Genomic DNA, 15,953 nt, shown 5'->3' with positions numbered 1-15,953 from the left:
GGAATACACCCTTACGTGTTGCTAATTTGAATTTATCAGGGTCTGGGTAGTGTAATTGTGTAATTTTCTTGTCACTATCATCAAGGTATGAAGCTAATTTCTCTAAACTGGAAGCCATGAATCTAAATGAATCAATAAATCTTAAAGAGACTGAAGTATTTTTAACTGATTTTGTAAAAGAAATGTAACGCTCTTTATTGATCGGTAGTAATGAAATTTCACCTTCAAATACTGTAGCTAAGGATTTAATTATAAAGTGTGAGTCATAGCCGGATAAATTATGAAAGACAATGGGGATAATGGTAGATTTCTGATAATTAACGTTACATGATTTATGAGCAGCGTTTCTATAGTTCCCGGTGAAGTGACAATGATCATAAACTTTATCATTAGGAGATGTTGTAGGTTTTTCACAGATATGACAAACAGTTGCCTGATTATGCCTATCTTGTTGTTCTTTGGTAAGAGGTTTCATTTTGATGGGATTCTTTAAAATTTTTTCAAAGTCAATAGCTAATGATTCTAATTGTTTAACAAACCAGTTGATACAATCTGGAGAACGGTTCAATTCAAATTTAGACAATGTATTGTCATAGCTACAATGTACATAGTAAGCAATACTGTGTGGAACATGCTTGTGAACTTTTTTGACATCATCTCCCTGGGGTTCGAGTATGCATTCAAGATCTGCATAGACTACAAACGGTACAGGATCTTTAGATTTGAAATCTTTGAATTTCAAAACTCGGTTTTTTTTTCGTTCGGAAAGTCCATGCGGACTTTGTTAGATCTGAAACAATCAGATATATGTTCTTTATAACTTTTTGATGCTTAAAATGATTCAAGCAACGATCGCAAAAGTACAATTTATGTTTACCTTTAGTTATTTGTTTAGTAATTAATCCGGAAAGATTATGTATCCATGCAAAGTGATAGACTGACTCAATATGATCTAAATTATCTGTATAATTTACATTTTTTTAATCATCAATAAATGAATTGCAGGTATTTTTGATTCAGAGTTACTTAAATATAATGGAATAATAACACTTTTCTCAGACTTTTTACTCGTAAATTCCGACTCTATACTGTATACGTTAATGCTAAGATTATTCATTTTTTCAAATTTCGGAATGTCATTAAGTTTAATTGGAAATTCTATACCTTCGTAGTTCAATCTGATGCTAAAGTGTTGATATTCTTCAGGTAGTTCTGGATTGAGAACAGGTGGATGTAACGCAGCATTGACGCATTCTTCTTGACAATATCCTTTGGCAATCTAACGAAGGTGGAGTTTCCAACTTGGGTTGGTGCGAATCTTGACATAGTCACCATCAAGCTGTTCGGTCCAAGCAGACTCCATCCAGAACCCTCATGTTCAAAATCTTCGATTCTTTGTAGTAATTTGTCGTAGACATGTTGACTAAACCAATCCTGAAGAGATGTGGCAGGGAGAATCTCGCGACTTTTGGTGACAAAAGATTTTCGTTCTTCTATGTCTTGTTGATGTTTCCGGAATGTGCAAAAGAGTTCAACATTCACTTTCAACCCTGCCAGATCTCTCAAGACACTCTGCACCTTGTTGATGACGATGTCCCGTGAGGCCTGGAGAAATGATGCTGGATCTTTGTGATGCTGGTTGATAATACATCCAGTCTGGATGTTACCAGCGAAAGCGTTTTCCAAGTCCCGCCATTTGACTCCTTGGTTAAGATCTCCACCAACAACTAGGTTACCGAGTCTGGAGAACTGATCGGCAAACCAGTTGAGTTGGTTGATGTGTGCTTGAACACTTCGTCTCACTTGAATTGATGTTCCAGGATCGAGTAATATAGTGTTGAAGTACTGGATAGTTTCATTGCACACCCTTAAACACCTTTGACGATGATTATCAGTGAGCTGCTCTCCTAACAGATCAGCATATGAGAAAGCAATAGTGTCCACCAAGTTTTTGAGAGCCTCAATGAGGTTAGGTTGAGCCATCTTGGGAAGACGCACACTTCACTACTGCCTGTTTACACAATATTGAAGGTTATATACACTGTTTATAGGTTATGTACACTTTTATAGGTTATATACACTGTTTGTAGGTTATATACACTGTTTATAGGTTATGTTCACAATAGTTTATACACACACTGAATTTACACGATAGTTTTTGGTACACTGGACTACAGTTTATGCACACAATAGTTTTTGCACACTGGACTATACTCGCGTACTTCACAACACTAAACTTCACTATATTTTATATAACACTGAATACTGTTTAATCATGAGAGATGTACTTCGTTTTTATGAAGTACGCTCTCAGCGAGCTGCTTATATAGGCAGAAAATACTGCGTAGTTACCCCCACTCCTCTACATCGAAACCGGTTTGATGACGTCATCTACTGCGCAGTAAGAAAATTCTAGAACAGAATGAGTCATCTGGTTCGTGGAAATTTCCCCACCCCTTTCACAAAACAAGTCTAAACCTGTCTGATGACGTCATCTACTACGCAGTTAGAAATAGAACAAAGAAAACTACGCAGTTACGCGACCTTGAACAGGTTCAAACCTATCTGATGACGTCATCTACTACGCAGGAGAACAAAGAAAACTGCGTATGACCTTGAACAGGCTTAAACCTAAGGTTGACAAAAACCTCACCAGATGGTGTATCTTCTCGCATGTACTCGTCATACATGCAGTTTGAATATATTAATCTTTTCGGAATATAAACAATGAAATGCACCTGTGATCTAAGCAACTATAGTTGATGGTTAGATCACAGGTGCATTTTTAACAAAATGGTGAATTCACAATTCAAAATGGCGGATAGCGGTCACCAGATGGCGGATTTCAGATAGCAAATTCAAAATGGCGGATTCAGAATGGCGGATTTCAGATAGCAGCCACCAGATGGCGGAAATCTGATTCAAAATGGCGGATAGCAGCCACCAGATGGCGGATTCAAATGGCTGATAGCAGCCACCAGATGACGGATTCAAAATGGCGGATTCAAATGACGGATTCACAATTCAAAATGGCGGATAAATTTTAAAAATGGCGGACAGTAAGATGGCGGCGGAATTCACCACCAGCGCCACCTGCAAAACCTCGACCATATCCTCAAACTGTCGGTAAAACAGGTCACTCATATCGACAAATGGTACTTAGCATGGACACGAACTCTCTGTTGGTAAACAGATTCCTGTAATGTCGGTATCATCCCCCAGCTTCACTACTATTATCAAATGTAAAAATATAAAAAAATATATCTAAATATATACGTAGTCATAGATAATAGTTAATTTTTTTTGTAAACCCTTTTAAAAATTTTCTATGAAAATACAAACTCATCATGCACTTAATTAACACAAATATACATATCATTTTTTCCATATAAATATTATTTATAAATTTATATTTTTAATGTTAAATAAATTCACCTTTTACATGAATATCTTAATAATCATATTTTTAGTTATATTTTGTGATGTGAAATATATTTTTTTATGTAATAAGCTCAATATATCCGTTAAAATATCAGATATAAGATTTTATTCTATTTTATTTATTTAACAATTTCAAATCTACTCTGCTCTTTCCCGCTCAACCAGTTGATTAAGAAAAACAAAAGACAGTTAAAATACATAGCTAATGTTATTATTGTTGTTTTATAACGCCATTGAATAAATAAAATTCATTTTTGCTAATTGCATTATTTGAGTAATTGTTTAAATAATTTATAACATTAATTTCAACAAGTTTTAATATTTAACAATATGACTTCTTGGGTGTCTGTGCCTTTTGTGGAAGTTATCAATCGAGTGATAAACTTTGAAATTTGTACTGATAGTGGTAAAATTAAGCCAAGGCATGATCCTGTTTGGACGGATATTCGTCAAATATGGAAGCTTCCATCAGGAAATTATTTAAAAACTCCGATAAGCTGATATTTCGAAGTTCCGCAAAATCGGAACAAGATCTTCGAGCGGTATCTTAAAGAGCGTGGTTTAGATACTCCTCAGTGTATTGAAAATAAACGTGCTTCCTCCCCAGAAAGTGAAAATGAAAATTCAATTGACACTGCTAAAAATAAAGAAAAATTTATGTTTCAACATTAAATTTACTAAAGAAGAGTAGTTACAAATGAAGCCAATTGAAAAAATTGATTGTAATAATAAAAAATATTATGCATTGCAAAAAGGTTGGACTACTACTGTCGCAAATTTAATTTATATCAATCAAAAATTACCGTGTGTGTTTAGCTTTCCCCAGCAATCTGTTTACTACTTAAATAATGATAATAATGTCAATAAATATATCGTGAAGATTTCCGGCACTGAAAAGTTATGTAAAGCTGCCATCTTGGGGGAGTGTATATTTACTTTTAGCAATGATGAAAATATTACTATGCTAATACATACAGCGCAAACACGTCATATTCCTCATTCGAAAAAACGACATGTCACTGGAGAACAAAGACGTGTATTTGCGAAAAATTTGGAACTACAAAAAGGAGAGTTATTTAAAAGAAACTTAATTAACAAGTACCAAGAGTACGGTGAACAGGCAGCTCCTATCATTCCTAATGCACCTGTCCTAAATCAAATCCGCTATGAAGGAAAGAAAATTCGTCTTGGTGTCCAAGGGAGCTTGTGGGATTCGTTAAAACACTTGAAACATAATAACATAGAATATCATGATGTAATCAGGCAAGTAGGATTTGATAAATTTTTTATATTTTATTGGACCCACCAGCAAACTGATCTATTCAATGATTTATTAACCTTGAACCCGGAGGTGTCTTTAGACGCTACTGGAAGTGTTATTCGGAAAATTCCTTACGGTGAAAATTATCACCATGGCCCGATATTTTTATATCAAATCATTATCCATATCGGTTCCATAATCGTTCCAGTTTGCCAGATGTTGACTGAAAGACATGATACCAAAATTATTGCATTTTGGCTTTATGAGTGGATTTCTGCAAAAGCTCACATCCCTCCGGAAATTGTGACAGATATGTCGGATGCTTTACAAAATGGCATATGTATGACATTTTGTAACATGACATACAAACAATATCTGTCAAGCTGCTACACATTTTTAATGAATAAGAGCAAAGTTTTACCACGAACCTATTTAAGGATTGACATTGCTCACTTAATTCATAGTGTGGCAACAGAAAAAAGTTTTTCGTCGGTTAAATTTGTCGTGAAAGATTTTTATTTAAGAGCTATTGGTCTAATGAGCACACTAGAAAATTTTACAGATATTGAAAAAATGATCAAAGTATTGTTAAATATAAGCCAAAATGAACATGGGTGCAAAAATGACATTCAATGGGTATTAACAAAATTAGAGACATTTAAATTTGATGACACTGTTATTGATTACAAAAGTATTAACGACAGCAGTAGCTGTGACAAACAAAATCATTGTGATAGCCATTTGGTTTGTCACGATGAAGAATTAGAAAATAATGATTCTGATTTTAAAAATGTACCAACTGATCTTGATTTAATTAATTATATTGATAAATTAGTTACAGTAACTCATAATAATATTAATTCTAATGACTCTATAAAATTTGATGACATTAACCCTTATTATTTAGTTAGTCTATTAAAAAAGTTAAAATTTTTGTTTAAATGATTTCCATCATGGACAAATGTCATGCGTAAGCATTATGGGTCAGAACATTACGTTGCAACTTCTTCTCGTTCTGAGAGTTATTTTAAATACGTGAAGGAGAATGTGCTAGATAACCGACAACCAACCCGAGCCGATATGTTTATAATTCAGCATATACAGACAATCTCACCTAGATTAATTGAAGCTAAAGCTGCTTATGATAAGCAACAGATGATCACTAAAAAACCTTTAAATAAGCCTAAAAAATTAGCCGAAGAATCCGCATTGAATTGTCAAGAAAATTGGAGAAACAAAAACAGACTTGACGGAAATCTAGATCTAGATCCCACTGAAGAAACAATTTCTGATAATTCGATTAATGAAAGTGAAGCAAGAAAAAGTAACGACAATGAAAGTGAAATTTCAAAAAAAGATGAATCTAAAGGACCAATTTTAAATAACACATCGGATTCGGAATTTACATTAACACCTACTAAAGAAAATAGTATTTTATTTAATAAAGATTTAAATTATTATGATTCCTGTTCATTTCCTGTTCATTTAAGTTTATTTAGTAAACTCTCGGACATAACAAATAGGATTAATTCAGGACACGAAGACCTCTTGTATTAAATAATTACTGTTGTAATTTTAAGAACATGGCAGTAATTTAGTAATTAGGAAAATGTTAATTAGGAAATAAGAATGGAAATTAAATTATTAATCGGAAAATTGTTGTTATTATTGGAATTGGTAAACAGTGTGGTTGAGTGTGCGTAAAGAGTCTATTTCGGTTTCATAGTATACTCTTTTGTATTCGGGGTAGATTTCTTAGAGTAACGTGAAAGTTTGGGGGACAGCGTGCACTGTGTGGACAGCGTGTGCAGTAACGAAAGGGTTCAGCACAGTGACGTGAGGGTCCGTGAGACCACGTGAACTAAGTTAGAGTAGCGTGAGGGTCCAGGGGACAGCGCGAAGTAGATAGAGTAGTGTGAGAGTCCAGTAGATAGCGGGCACTGCAGCCACATGAGGGTCCAGCTGGACAGCGAGAAATATACCGTATGAGAGCGGTATGTGAATGTTTTATTCGATTAAATTTTATTAATTGTTATATTGCCCATTATTTCAATTGTAAAAAGGATTGGATGAATATATAATTTTATAAAACGAACTTCTGTGTTTAAGTTTTGGTTCCTTTCAGCAATCTCTCACGACCCTGACCTATTACTCCATGTTCAAGTTCAGTTCTGGATACTAAATCCAAAAATCCAGTGGTGCCCTTAATAAGTAAAAGGGGTGACCAACGAACAAACGACATCCCGTTTCAAAATATTACAGCAAAATTTCGAGTACATTCCGACATGAGGACCAATGCAAAAGATTGATTTCTATGAAGTCTACCTAAAAATAGTCGGTTTTTTCGGAGATAAATATGCGGCACTCCATAATATACTAATACTTATTATAACAAGTCTACACGTATTTTGCTCGGTACATGGATAAATGCATACCTAGGTTCACAAATTATATATTAAATTCTTTGGTTTGTTCATTAACAAAAGTATTAACTTTAGAACATTATTGTTACAATTATTGTTATTTTATTGTAATTAAATCATTAGAAAATGTTATAAATACGTTTATGTAAGCTTTATCTATCATAGTTACAAGTTAGATATTAATTTATAAATTTTACTTATTAAACTATTATAATTAAAGAACCATAAACATATATCATAATTCCTCAGTAGTTATCTAAGCAAATACTTTACATTTAACAGTTGCAAGAAAATTAGCAATTAAAAGTAAAAGATAAATTATTAAAATTCTTGATTAAAAAAATATACATTGCGGTAAATATTAACAAATACAATATTATATAGTTTGAACGTTGTTATTTTATTCTCTTAATCGTGCAAGTCTTTGTGTTAATTCATCCTGTTCTTGACTCACTGCAGTTGATGTACCGATACTGCCCACTTGTCCGGATGGCAACTCCAGATTCAATTCCAATCTGAAAATATAAATAACAAAATCTTTAATCATTCTAATGACAATTATTTATAAAAGCTTCTATCATAAGCAAAACCCCTACTATGAAAACAACTTGCTTAATTTTATTATTTTATCATGTAACTCTAAATAATCGCAATAGTTCATATTTCGTAATAACTTCATTATTTTATCAACTGCTTAAGGTATTCGAGTGAAGACGGCGGGAAAGACCCAACATGCCATTGTCAGACATACACCTTTAGTCTTGTGATGAGTAAAATGCTAACTTTTTTGAGGTGCGCAAAGAAAACATTTTTTTCGGCTTTAATTTATAATAAAACTTTCAAATAATTTTAAAGATTATTTAAATATTCCATTGAAAAATTGTCACATTGAAAACGGTTGACTCTAAAGGCCATCTCTGCAACTTCCCGCTAATTTAATACTCACGCGCTCGAAATTGCACTCACTACCTATCTGAGCTCTTCAAGCTCAAAAATATAAGTTTTGTTGCATTTTTAAATCTCCGACCTCAAAAATCTAAAAGAAGTTTTATGAAACACTTTTATTTTTCAATATTCAAACCGTTTTTTCAGCTTCATGAATAATCTAAAAGTTTACATTAATCGAATTAAGAATTTCGAAAAAACATTTTTTTCGGTTTTCTTTTGTTCACATCTCTCGAAAAAATCAACCGATTTAGAGCGGCTTCATGGCAATCAACGTGGTTCTTCACGTTTAAGAACTGATTCGTTTTTTGAGTTGATCGATAAAGCCGTTCAGAAATTGTTCAAAAAAATTTTTCTCCTCAGTTTTTTTTTAGATTTCTCAAAATCTATCGGTCTGAATCGGTTAAAATTTACAGGAAATCTAATTTTAGGAAAACTCTTTAGAAGGCCGTTTGGAAGTTTCGATCGGTTTAGTCGTTCAAAAGTTATAAGCGGGTCACATACTCCCCCACATATATATATATATATATATATATATATATATATATATATATATATATGTTGTGACGTTATTTTAACGACCGGGGTCTATTTAAAGTGAACGTCACTATCGCCAACGGATTTTTGTTAATTTAAACCGATATTTCAAGGCCAAATATCATATAAAATATAATTTTAAGAATTAATGTTACAGTTGAGATTTTGAAACTTTTAAGAATAAAATTAGTTTTAGAGTCAAGTTTTGAAAAATATTAGTTCTTTAAGGATTTTATTGAGTTATTTTGAGTTTTGGGTTTCGAATTTTGAATTTTGAGTTTTTAAGTTCTGGATTTTTAGTTTTGGGTTTTGAGGTTGCAGAGGACGTGGGTAAGTCAGCGTTACCGTGGAGCGGGACAATAAGTCACCCGGTTTCGTTTGACGTTAGACACCACTCTAATCCATTGAGACTTCCAGGTGGAATGCCTAAGCCTGGTTGAGATACCAGCGGGATCAATTTAAGTTTTCGGTTAAGTTTACGTTTTAGCTAGTTTTGATAATTTCTAGTGAATAAAAATTATCTACTTTTGTTTAATGTTACTTTTACGTTTTGAGTTTTTGAGTTACAATCCCAGCCGTAGTCAGTTCCTGGAGAGCATCCACCATGAATATTCGTACTCAGAACCTCAATTGGTTGATTAAAGATTAAAATATTTGGTAAATAATTGATTATAGAGATTTTAGTTTGTGAGTGAGTCACGCTTAATAGTCGAGTTTTGGACTTCGTGGAGAACAGTCGTGTTTGAGAGTTGCCGCTGGTCACTTCAAGTGATCGGACGTGCGTACCGTTTCAGTTCCAAGTTAAGGTTTCAGTCTTTTGCGTTTTATTTTGGCTCCAGATAAAAATACATAGTTATAAAGTTGTTTAAAATAAAATAAAAAGTTACTCAGCATCGACATTGTTTCTATAAGGTAGGAGATCGCTTAATTTATTGTAATTTGAGCGTTAATAATCGAGTGCTTGGTCTTGAGACATTAGATAGCCAATTCTATAGAATATTTTTGTGTTGTAAATAATTTAGAGTACGTTGATAAATTTATTTGAGAATATTGTTCAAGTTGTTTAGATTCATTTATTTATTTGAGATTATTATGTTAATATTTATTTATTTATTTGTTTAATTTTATAAGAGTAAGAGTCTGTAACATGACTATAGCGTTTCATATTGTTAGCTGTACCGTCCCGATAATTTTGTCGTGAGTTATGATCTAGTTTGTTATTTAAAATAAAGTTTTTGGTTGAATAAATAAGGATTTTGTTAAACATAAATTTTTGGTGTTGCGAATAAAATCATTGCAATCATGGATCCACTCTCTACTCGAATAACGCCTTCTCTCTACAAACCAGCACACTGAGCAACCCCGAGGTATCCCGTTGTCTTTCCGGTCTTTAGTTATCTAGTCTATATTTTGTTAAGTTTTTGGTGTTTCCGATTAAGTTTACGTTTATTGGCTAGTTTTATCATTTCTAGCGAATAAAAATGATCTAATTTCGTTCAAGTTTTGGTTACATTTACGTTTTCGTTTAAGTTCCGAGTGAGTTTGGCTAGTTTGATAATTCCTAGCGAATAAAGATTATCTAATTACGTTTTCACTGGTTTGGTAATTCCAGTGATTAAAAATTACCTGGCGCCCTATTTTTATTGAGACCAGAGACTGAAAATCGGAAAGATACCGAAGTATAATTTAGAATTTTAGTAAGAAGTAAGTTCCCGTAGAACCCCGAGCAAATTTCGGCTATAAGTTGAAAATTCGGATTATAAATTGGCGTCTAACGTCAAGGTCTGTAAGCGGGGGAACACTGTAACGATCGACCCCCTGAATCGACTTCAAAAATTCAGTTATAATATATATATATATATATATATATATATATATATATATATATATATATATATATATATATATATATATGAGTTTTGATGAAAATTATTATAAGAAATATAATTGTTAAAAAAAAATTTCAGAACTTGCAGCGATAATTTGCTTTTTTTTTTCAGTACGATCATTTTTCTTCAAGTTACAGCCTGTTGAAAAACTCCCAAAACTTTTGGTTTCTTTTCTTGCTTGCTTAATTTTTGTGAGAAGTGTAGTAATAAAAACAAAATTACTTACCCAGCTTCGTCTGCAACCTGTTGAAGTAATGAATCAACATCATTCTGTGGTACGTTTGTTGTCGTAGTTTGTGACATTGCGTTTTCCATATAAGAGCTTTGAACATCTAAATCTTCAAATTGGCTTTCGAACTTGTCCATTAAGCCAGAAATTTTTTCTAAATTCATCGATTTCATTGCTGCATCCATAGCTTTTACTACACCAGCCATTGACTGTGTTACTTTTCGTGTTGTCAAAGCTGTTTGCACTCTACTAGCAACAGCGTCCACCCTTGCACTCATTCGTAAATAATTTAAAGCTTGATTTTTCTGCCGTATTGCATTTTCGGCATGTATCCGAGCCCCTTCCATATTTCCCTTCTGAATAGCTTTCTTAACTTTAGATTTTTCTACTTTTTCTTCTTTTTCGCATTTTTTAGAATTGCGCTCTAGTTCTTTCACAGCAAATTTTAGATTGAATAAATTTTCTACACGTATTAATTAAGGACACAATATTTTTCCGTCACGAAAAAAGAAAGTTTTCATTATTTTGTAACTATCTTTTCAAAATATACACATAAAATATTCAAATTTTTTCATTACAGTTTAAAAAATACATATGTATTTATATTTTTAAAAAAGAAGTAAGTAAATTCATTTTTACTTGTGTACACTTCCATATTTTCACTAGACTAAAAATCTTGTATATGCATGTGCTACTCTCCTTTTTTGCTAGTGTACAAGTGAAATAGGGTACAATCACCATCATTAATACCTGGGTTAGAATTGGTTACAACTTACTTATTTCATACCCAGGCATTAATGATGGTGAGATTAAAATACTATGTGATATGAGAAAGATATTAAAAAGTTAACTTGTAGAAATCACCGTATTCCACATCTTCTGTAACTTTGAAAGCTCCTGAAAAATTGAGAAAAATGATCAAAGAAAAAAAGTAAATAACGTCAATTGAAACTAATCGCATTAACTTCAAAATGCATTTAACAAAAATTAGTTTTCAGTTATGGTTTTAGAGTTGATTGAAAAAAAAAACTTACAAAATTTTAATAGGTACAAAAAATCATAAAATAAAAAATCACATATTGAATGCAATAAAATTTAATTAGAAAATAGGAAATTTTCATCTTGAAATCTCATTTAAGATTGGAAATTGGAGCTTATTTCATAAGCTTTCACATGCATTTTATACAAATTAGATAAACAATTGCGTTCAAAAGTTATCTTAAAAAAAAAGCAGCGAAAATGAAAAATTTAAAACTTTCAAAAATTTTTAATCGCTGCCGTTCCTAAAGTAACCAATCGACTTTGCTCATATTTGAACTTGATTTCTATAATCGTCAGGGGAATTTATATGCCAAGTTTCATCATGATTCGTTGAGAATTGTCGGACCTAGGCTGAATACATGGATTTGAAATTCACTATGGTTACTCATTTTGTGATGTAGACGCTCACTAAGAACGGATTTTGCAGGAAAGCTAATTTTCATCAGCGATCACAGGTACTACTCTCTCTGCTACTCGACCCTCTCTCTCTCTCTCTCTCTCTCTCTCTCTTCCTCCCTCCCTCCCTTTCCTTACTAGCTCTCCCTTTTCTTGCCAGGAGAAATATTATTTTGACCCTACAATCTATGTAACTATCGTTCACATCCATCCAAATAACGACTCACCCTCATCCCACGAAGAAAGACACCCACACTAAACCAACATTGCCGTGGTAACTGTTGCCATAACCATTGCTATGATAATCATTACCATGGTAACTGTTATGATATTTTATAGTGTAATATGTTACTAGCTGATAATCATTTGGTCTGCTAAGGAGACGATAATATTTTATTGTACAACCTAGATGCAAAATATTAAGAAATTTTCGGAAGGTAAAAAAAAATTTCAAGTAGTCTTCAGATTTGAATGTAAAAAAATTATTAAGATTGAAACCGAGCGTGAGTAAAATTCTTATAACGTGGGTACTGAAGGATTAAATGAAAACCCCGGGTTGAAAAACTGGCTTTAATTAATTATCAAATAATGAATCAGTAAGTCCATAAATTTTACAGGAAAAAACATCGTCGAGTGATTAATAAATTACATTTCTGAATCTAAACGCAATGTGAATTACAAATATAACGACAATATTGAAGTTGGCTTATAGAAAATGAATAACAAATTGTTGATAAAAAAAAAAGAAAATAGCTGTCAAAATATTCAGGGCCAATTTTTAAATCCGGGACAAAATTTTATCCAAGATACAATTATTATTGTCAGTATATCTATGTACATAGAATATGTAGATATATTTTAGCATTCAATAAAATTTTATCCCGGATTGAAAAACTGGCCCTTGGTTTGATATGCTCAAGAAATTTATACATTAACCATTAAAAACTCTTCTCATATATTTACAACTCGAGGATGACCATAATTACATACATTCAATTTCTTAACCTTTAAAATTTAGAGTATCATTGTCGTTTAAAAAGTAAAAAAAAATTTTCTTAATATTTTACGTCTATGTTGTACATTAGAATATTATCATATACCCAGCAAAGCGAGCGGATATCAGCTAGTATATATACAAACTTTTGAACTAGCTCAACGATCTAAGTCGGAAAATAGCAAGATTTAAGAAATAGATTTTTCATTACAGTTTTATTTCCATGTTATTGGAAATTTATAGTCAGCTTATTATTTCAAATCAATTTAACTTTTTAAAAAATCTACATTAACAAACAAAAATTCATGTGGTATTTATCTTGCACAGTAGTCTGTCGTTATCCAACAGAAGCTCTGTTATTTTATGCAAACTAAGCAAAACTTTTTGATGTTCAAGATTCGACAGATTACATAATTAGTTAATAACTAACTAACAGGTATGTTAGAAAACATTTGAAAATACCTAAAAGAAATTTTTTATTTTGTTTCAAACATTCTATGTCTATCAAAGTAAAAGGATACTCTCCATTTGTGAGACAGACATTGCTGATTGTTCGGCCCCCGTTGTGACAAATTGATAAGTACTTTAAACTCAGAAAAAAAAAATCGTACAATGTACTGTATTTTATTCTTCAGTCAGCAATCGTTGATTTTTTTCTATATCTGTAACAATGAAGTAAATAATATTTAATTACATCTACATGAGAAAAAAAATGTATTTTTTGTAAATAATAAAAACTACATAGTTTTTCGATACGAGTTAATTTAAGGACTTATCATCTTACAAAATTGTTAATAGATGAAATACTGATTTGTATAATAAGACTCGCACCAACAGACTGAAAAAAATTTGGGAATTATAAACACTTATAAAATAAGTATATACAATTAGATTGATTACACAGAGCAAGGATTTTACGAATTTAAACACGAAATAACCTTGGTAATGTCAGCTAGATGTCATAAATGGACTTCTATGTTATGATTCGTGACTGCTTAATAATTTATATGAATCCTAATGAAAAATCAGTCACTTGCAATATAAAAAAAGTAAATTGGATGTGCCTCCGACAAAACTAGACAGCAATTTATGACAATTGGTTAACTGTTGTGTTTATTTAAAACAAGTGGATGACTGATTGAGAATTGAGGTTGATTTATTGATATGAGTCATCATAGCTTTGTGAATATATATATATATATATATATATATATATATATATATATATATATATATATATATATATATATATATATATAATACTATATATGAAGACACGGGCTACGCATCCAGCGTAGAAAAATGTGTGGAGATTCCGAAATTTGTTGCACAGTACTAGCGCTGTCTTTTCTGCTGTTATGCCTCCGTCTAGTGATGTTGATATTTATCTGAGAATATTACCGACGAGAGTTCATACGCCCAAGAGTATTGAAATACTCGATTCCAGTGCGGGAAAAAGGAATTTAAATTTAAATTAATTTACATAAAACACCAATTTTAGTTTGCAGATTAACTTAATTTACTTTGACATTTATTTATCAATTACTATCGAATATAAAAAAAAAAGTATATAAATAAAAGGAACAGAAAATATAACACGATCGAGATAACGTCGATTTGAGTTCTCGAGGAGAAGTGAAGTTACAATTTTTGAGTCCGAGCCTTTAGCTTCACGTCTCCCCTCCATACTTCACAAATACACTCTTACACTCTGTTATAACTTACTACCCTTATGTCTAATACATAAAATATCTTACTACTACAATATATATAATATAGTTTTACATACTATCACCTAAGTTCTAACTATTAACTATTTATTACATTTATATTTATTATTTTGATTAAATAATTTGTTGGTTGATTAGCTTATAACAGTAATAATAATAATCTTTCTATAATATTAAAATATATATATATATATATATATATATATATATATATATATATAATAATATTATTCTAGTTTGCGTCTGCGGCCGACTTAAATTGCAATGTACCTGCATTCGCCCCTGCTTTATTTAAGCATTCGCGACCTTTATTTAGGGAAACTGCAAAAAACCCGGTCGAGGTACAGATGATAATAGTATGACATAGTCATTTTGACGTCACTTCTAAAATGATAACTAAACAAATGAAATTAATTCCTTAAAGGTTACATAAGATGTTACTTACTAATTATTAAACAATTATCAATATATAATTATTATTTATTATTATTAAGAATAGGGTAACTTAGTTATTTGATTAAAATAATTTGATAAAGTTATAGTTAGTTTGCGCGTGTTATTCCGTATATAATTTAATTACAAATTAACAAACATCTAGTCAAATATCTTTAAGCTGAATTATTTTTATTTAGTTTAGCCAAGTATTTCTTTAAAATCTAATATTAACAATATGATACTTTTCTGTTACTTGTCTATTTAGTGTTACATGTTTACTAAAATATGTAATTACTTAAGGACAAAGGGATTTTTGAGATTTCCACGCAAGTCTTTTATGACTTTTCTCAAGAGTCCCAAATGTCATGTGGCCAACACATGGCTCCGGGATTTCTCAAAACTCTTTTATAGTTTCCAGGACCAAACGACAATACTCCTTTGTATTTACTCTAAATTTTACTTTTCCTTTTTTTTTTGTGAGCAACAAATTATAACGAATTTTCTGCCTCACAGACGAGGACTAAGGAGGACTAAGTAAACAGCTTAAGATTTATTTATGTTTTTTTTTTTTCTTTAGTAGAGATTTATATTTAAATTTTCGAATTGAGATTGAATTTGAATATATATTATTT

General features: G+C 31.5%; 1 protein-coding gene across 2 annotated transcripts; it reads right to left on the bottom strand.

Moving 5' to 3' along the window:
* Positions 1-7,261: 7,261 nt before the first annotated feature.
* On the bottom strand, positions 7,262-14,324 carry Chmp1 (charged multivesicular body protein 1). Of its 2 annotated transcripts, XM_074252430.1 has the most exons (5): positions 14,095-14,324; positions 13,941-13,994; positions 13,678-13,818; positions 10,723-11,188; positions 7,262-7,640 (listed from the first exon to the last, which is right to left on the bottom strand). In XM_074252430.1, exons 3-5 carry the CDS (start codon positions 13,697-13,699, stop codon positions 7,526-7,528), a joined length of 603 nt encoding a protein of 200 aa, XP_074108531.1. In that variant the 5' UTR covers positions 13,700-13,818; positions 13,941-13,994; positions 14,095-14,324; the 3' UTR covers positions 7,262-7,525. The 2 variants fall into 2 exon arrangements, with proteins under 2 accessions (XP_074108531.1, XP_074108532.1); XM_074252431.1 differs by lacking the exon at positions 13,941-13,994.
* Between the last annotated feature and the right edge of the window lie 1,629 nt (positions 14,325-15,953).

The sequence above is a fragment of the Cotesia typhae genome, unplaced genomic scaffold (assembly GCF_013202065.1).
Source record: "Cotesia typhae breed Kobodo isofemale line unplaced genomic scaffold, CoteBio_Ctyphae contig_9, whole genome shotgun sequence".
Taxonomy (NCBI): domain Eukaryota; kingdom Metazoa; phylum Arthropoda; class Insecta; order Hymenoptera; family Braconidae; genus Cotesia; species Cotesia typhae.
The sequence above is the reverse complement of the archived record's forward strand: the minus strand, read 5'-3'. Positions and strand labels throughout refer to the sequence as shown.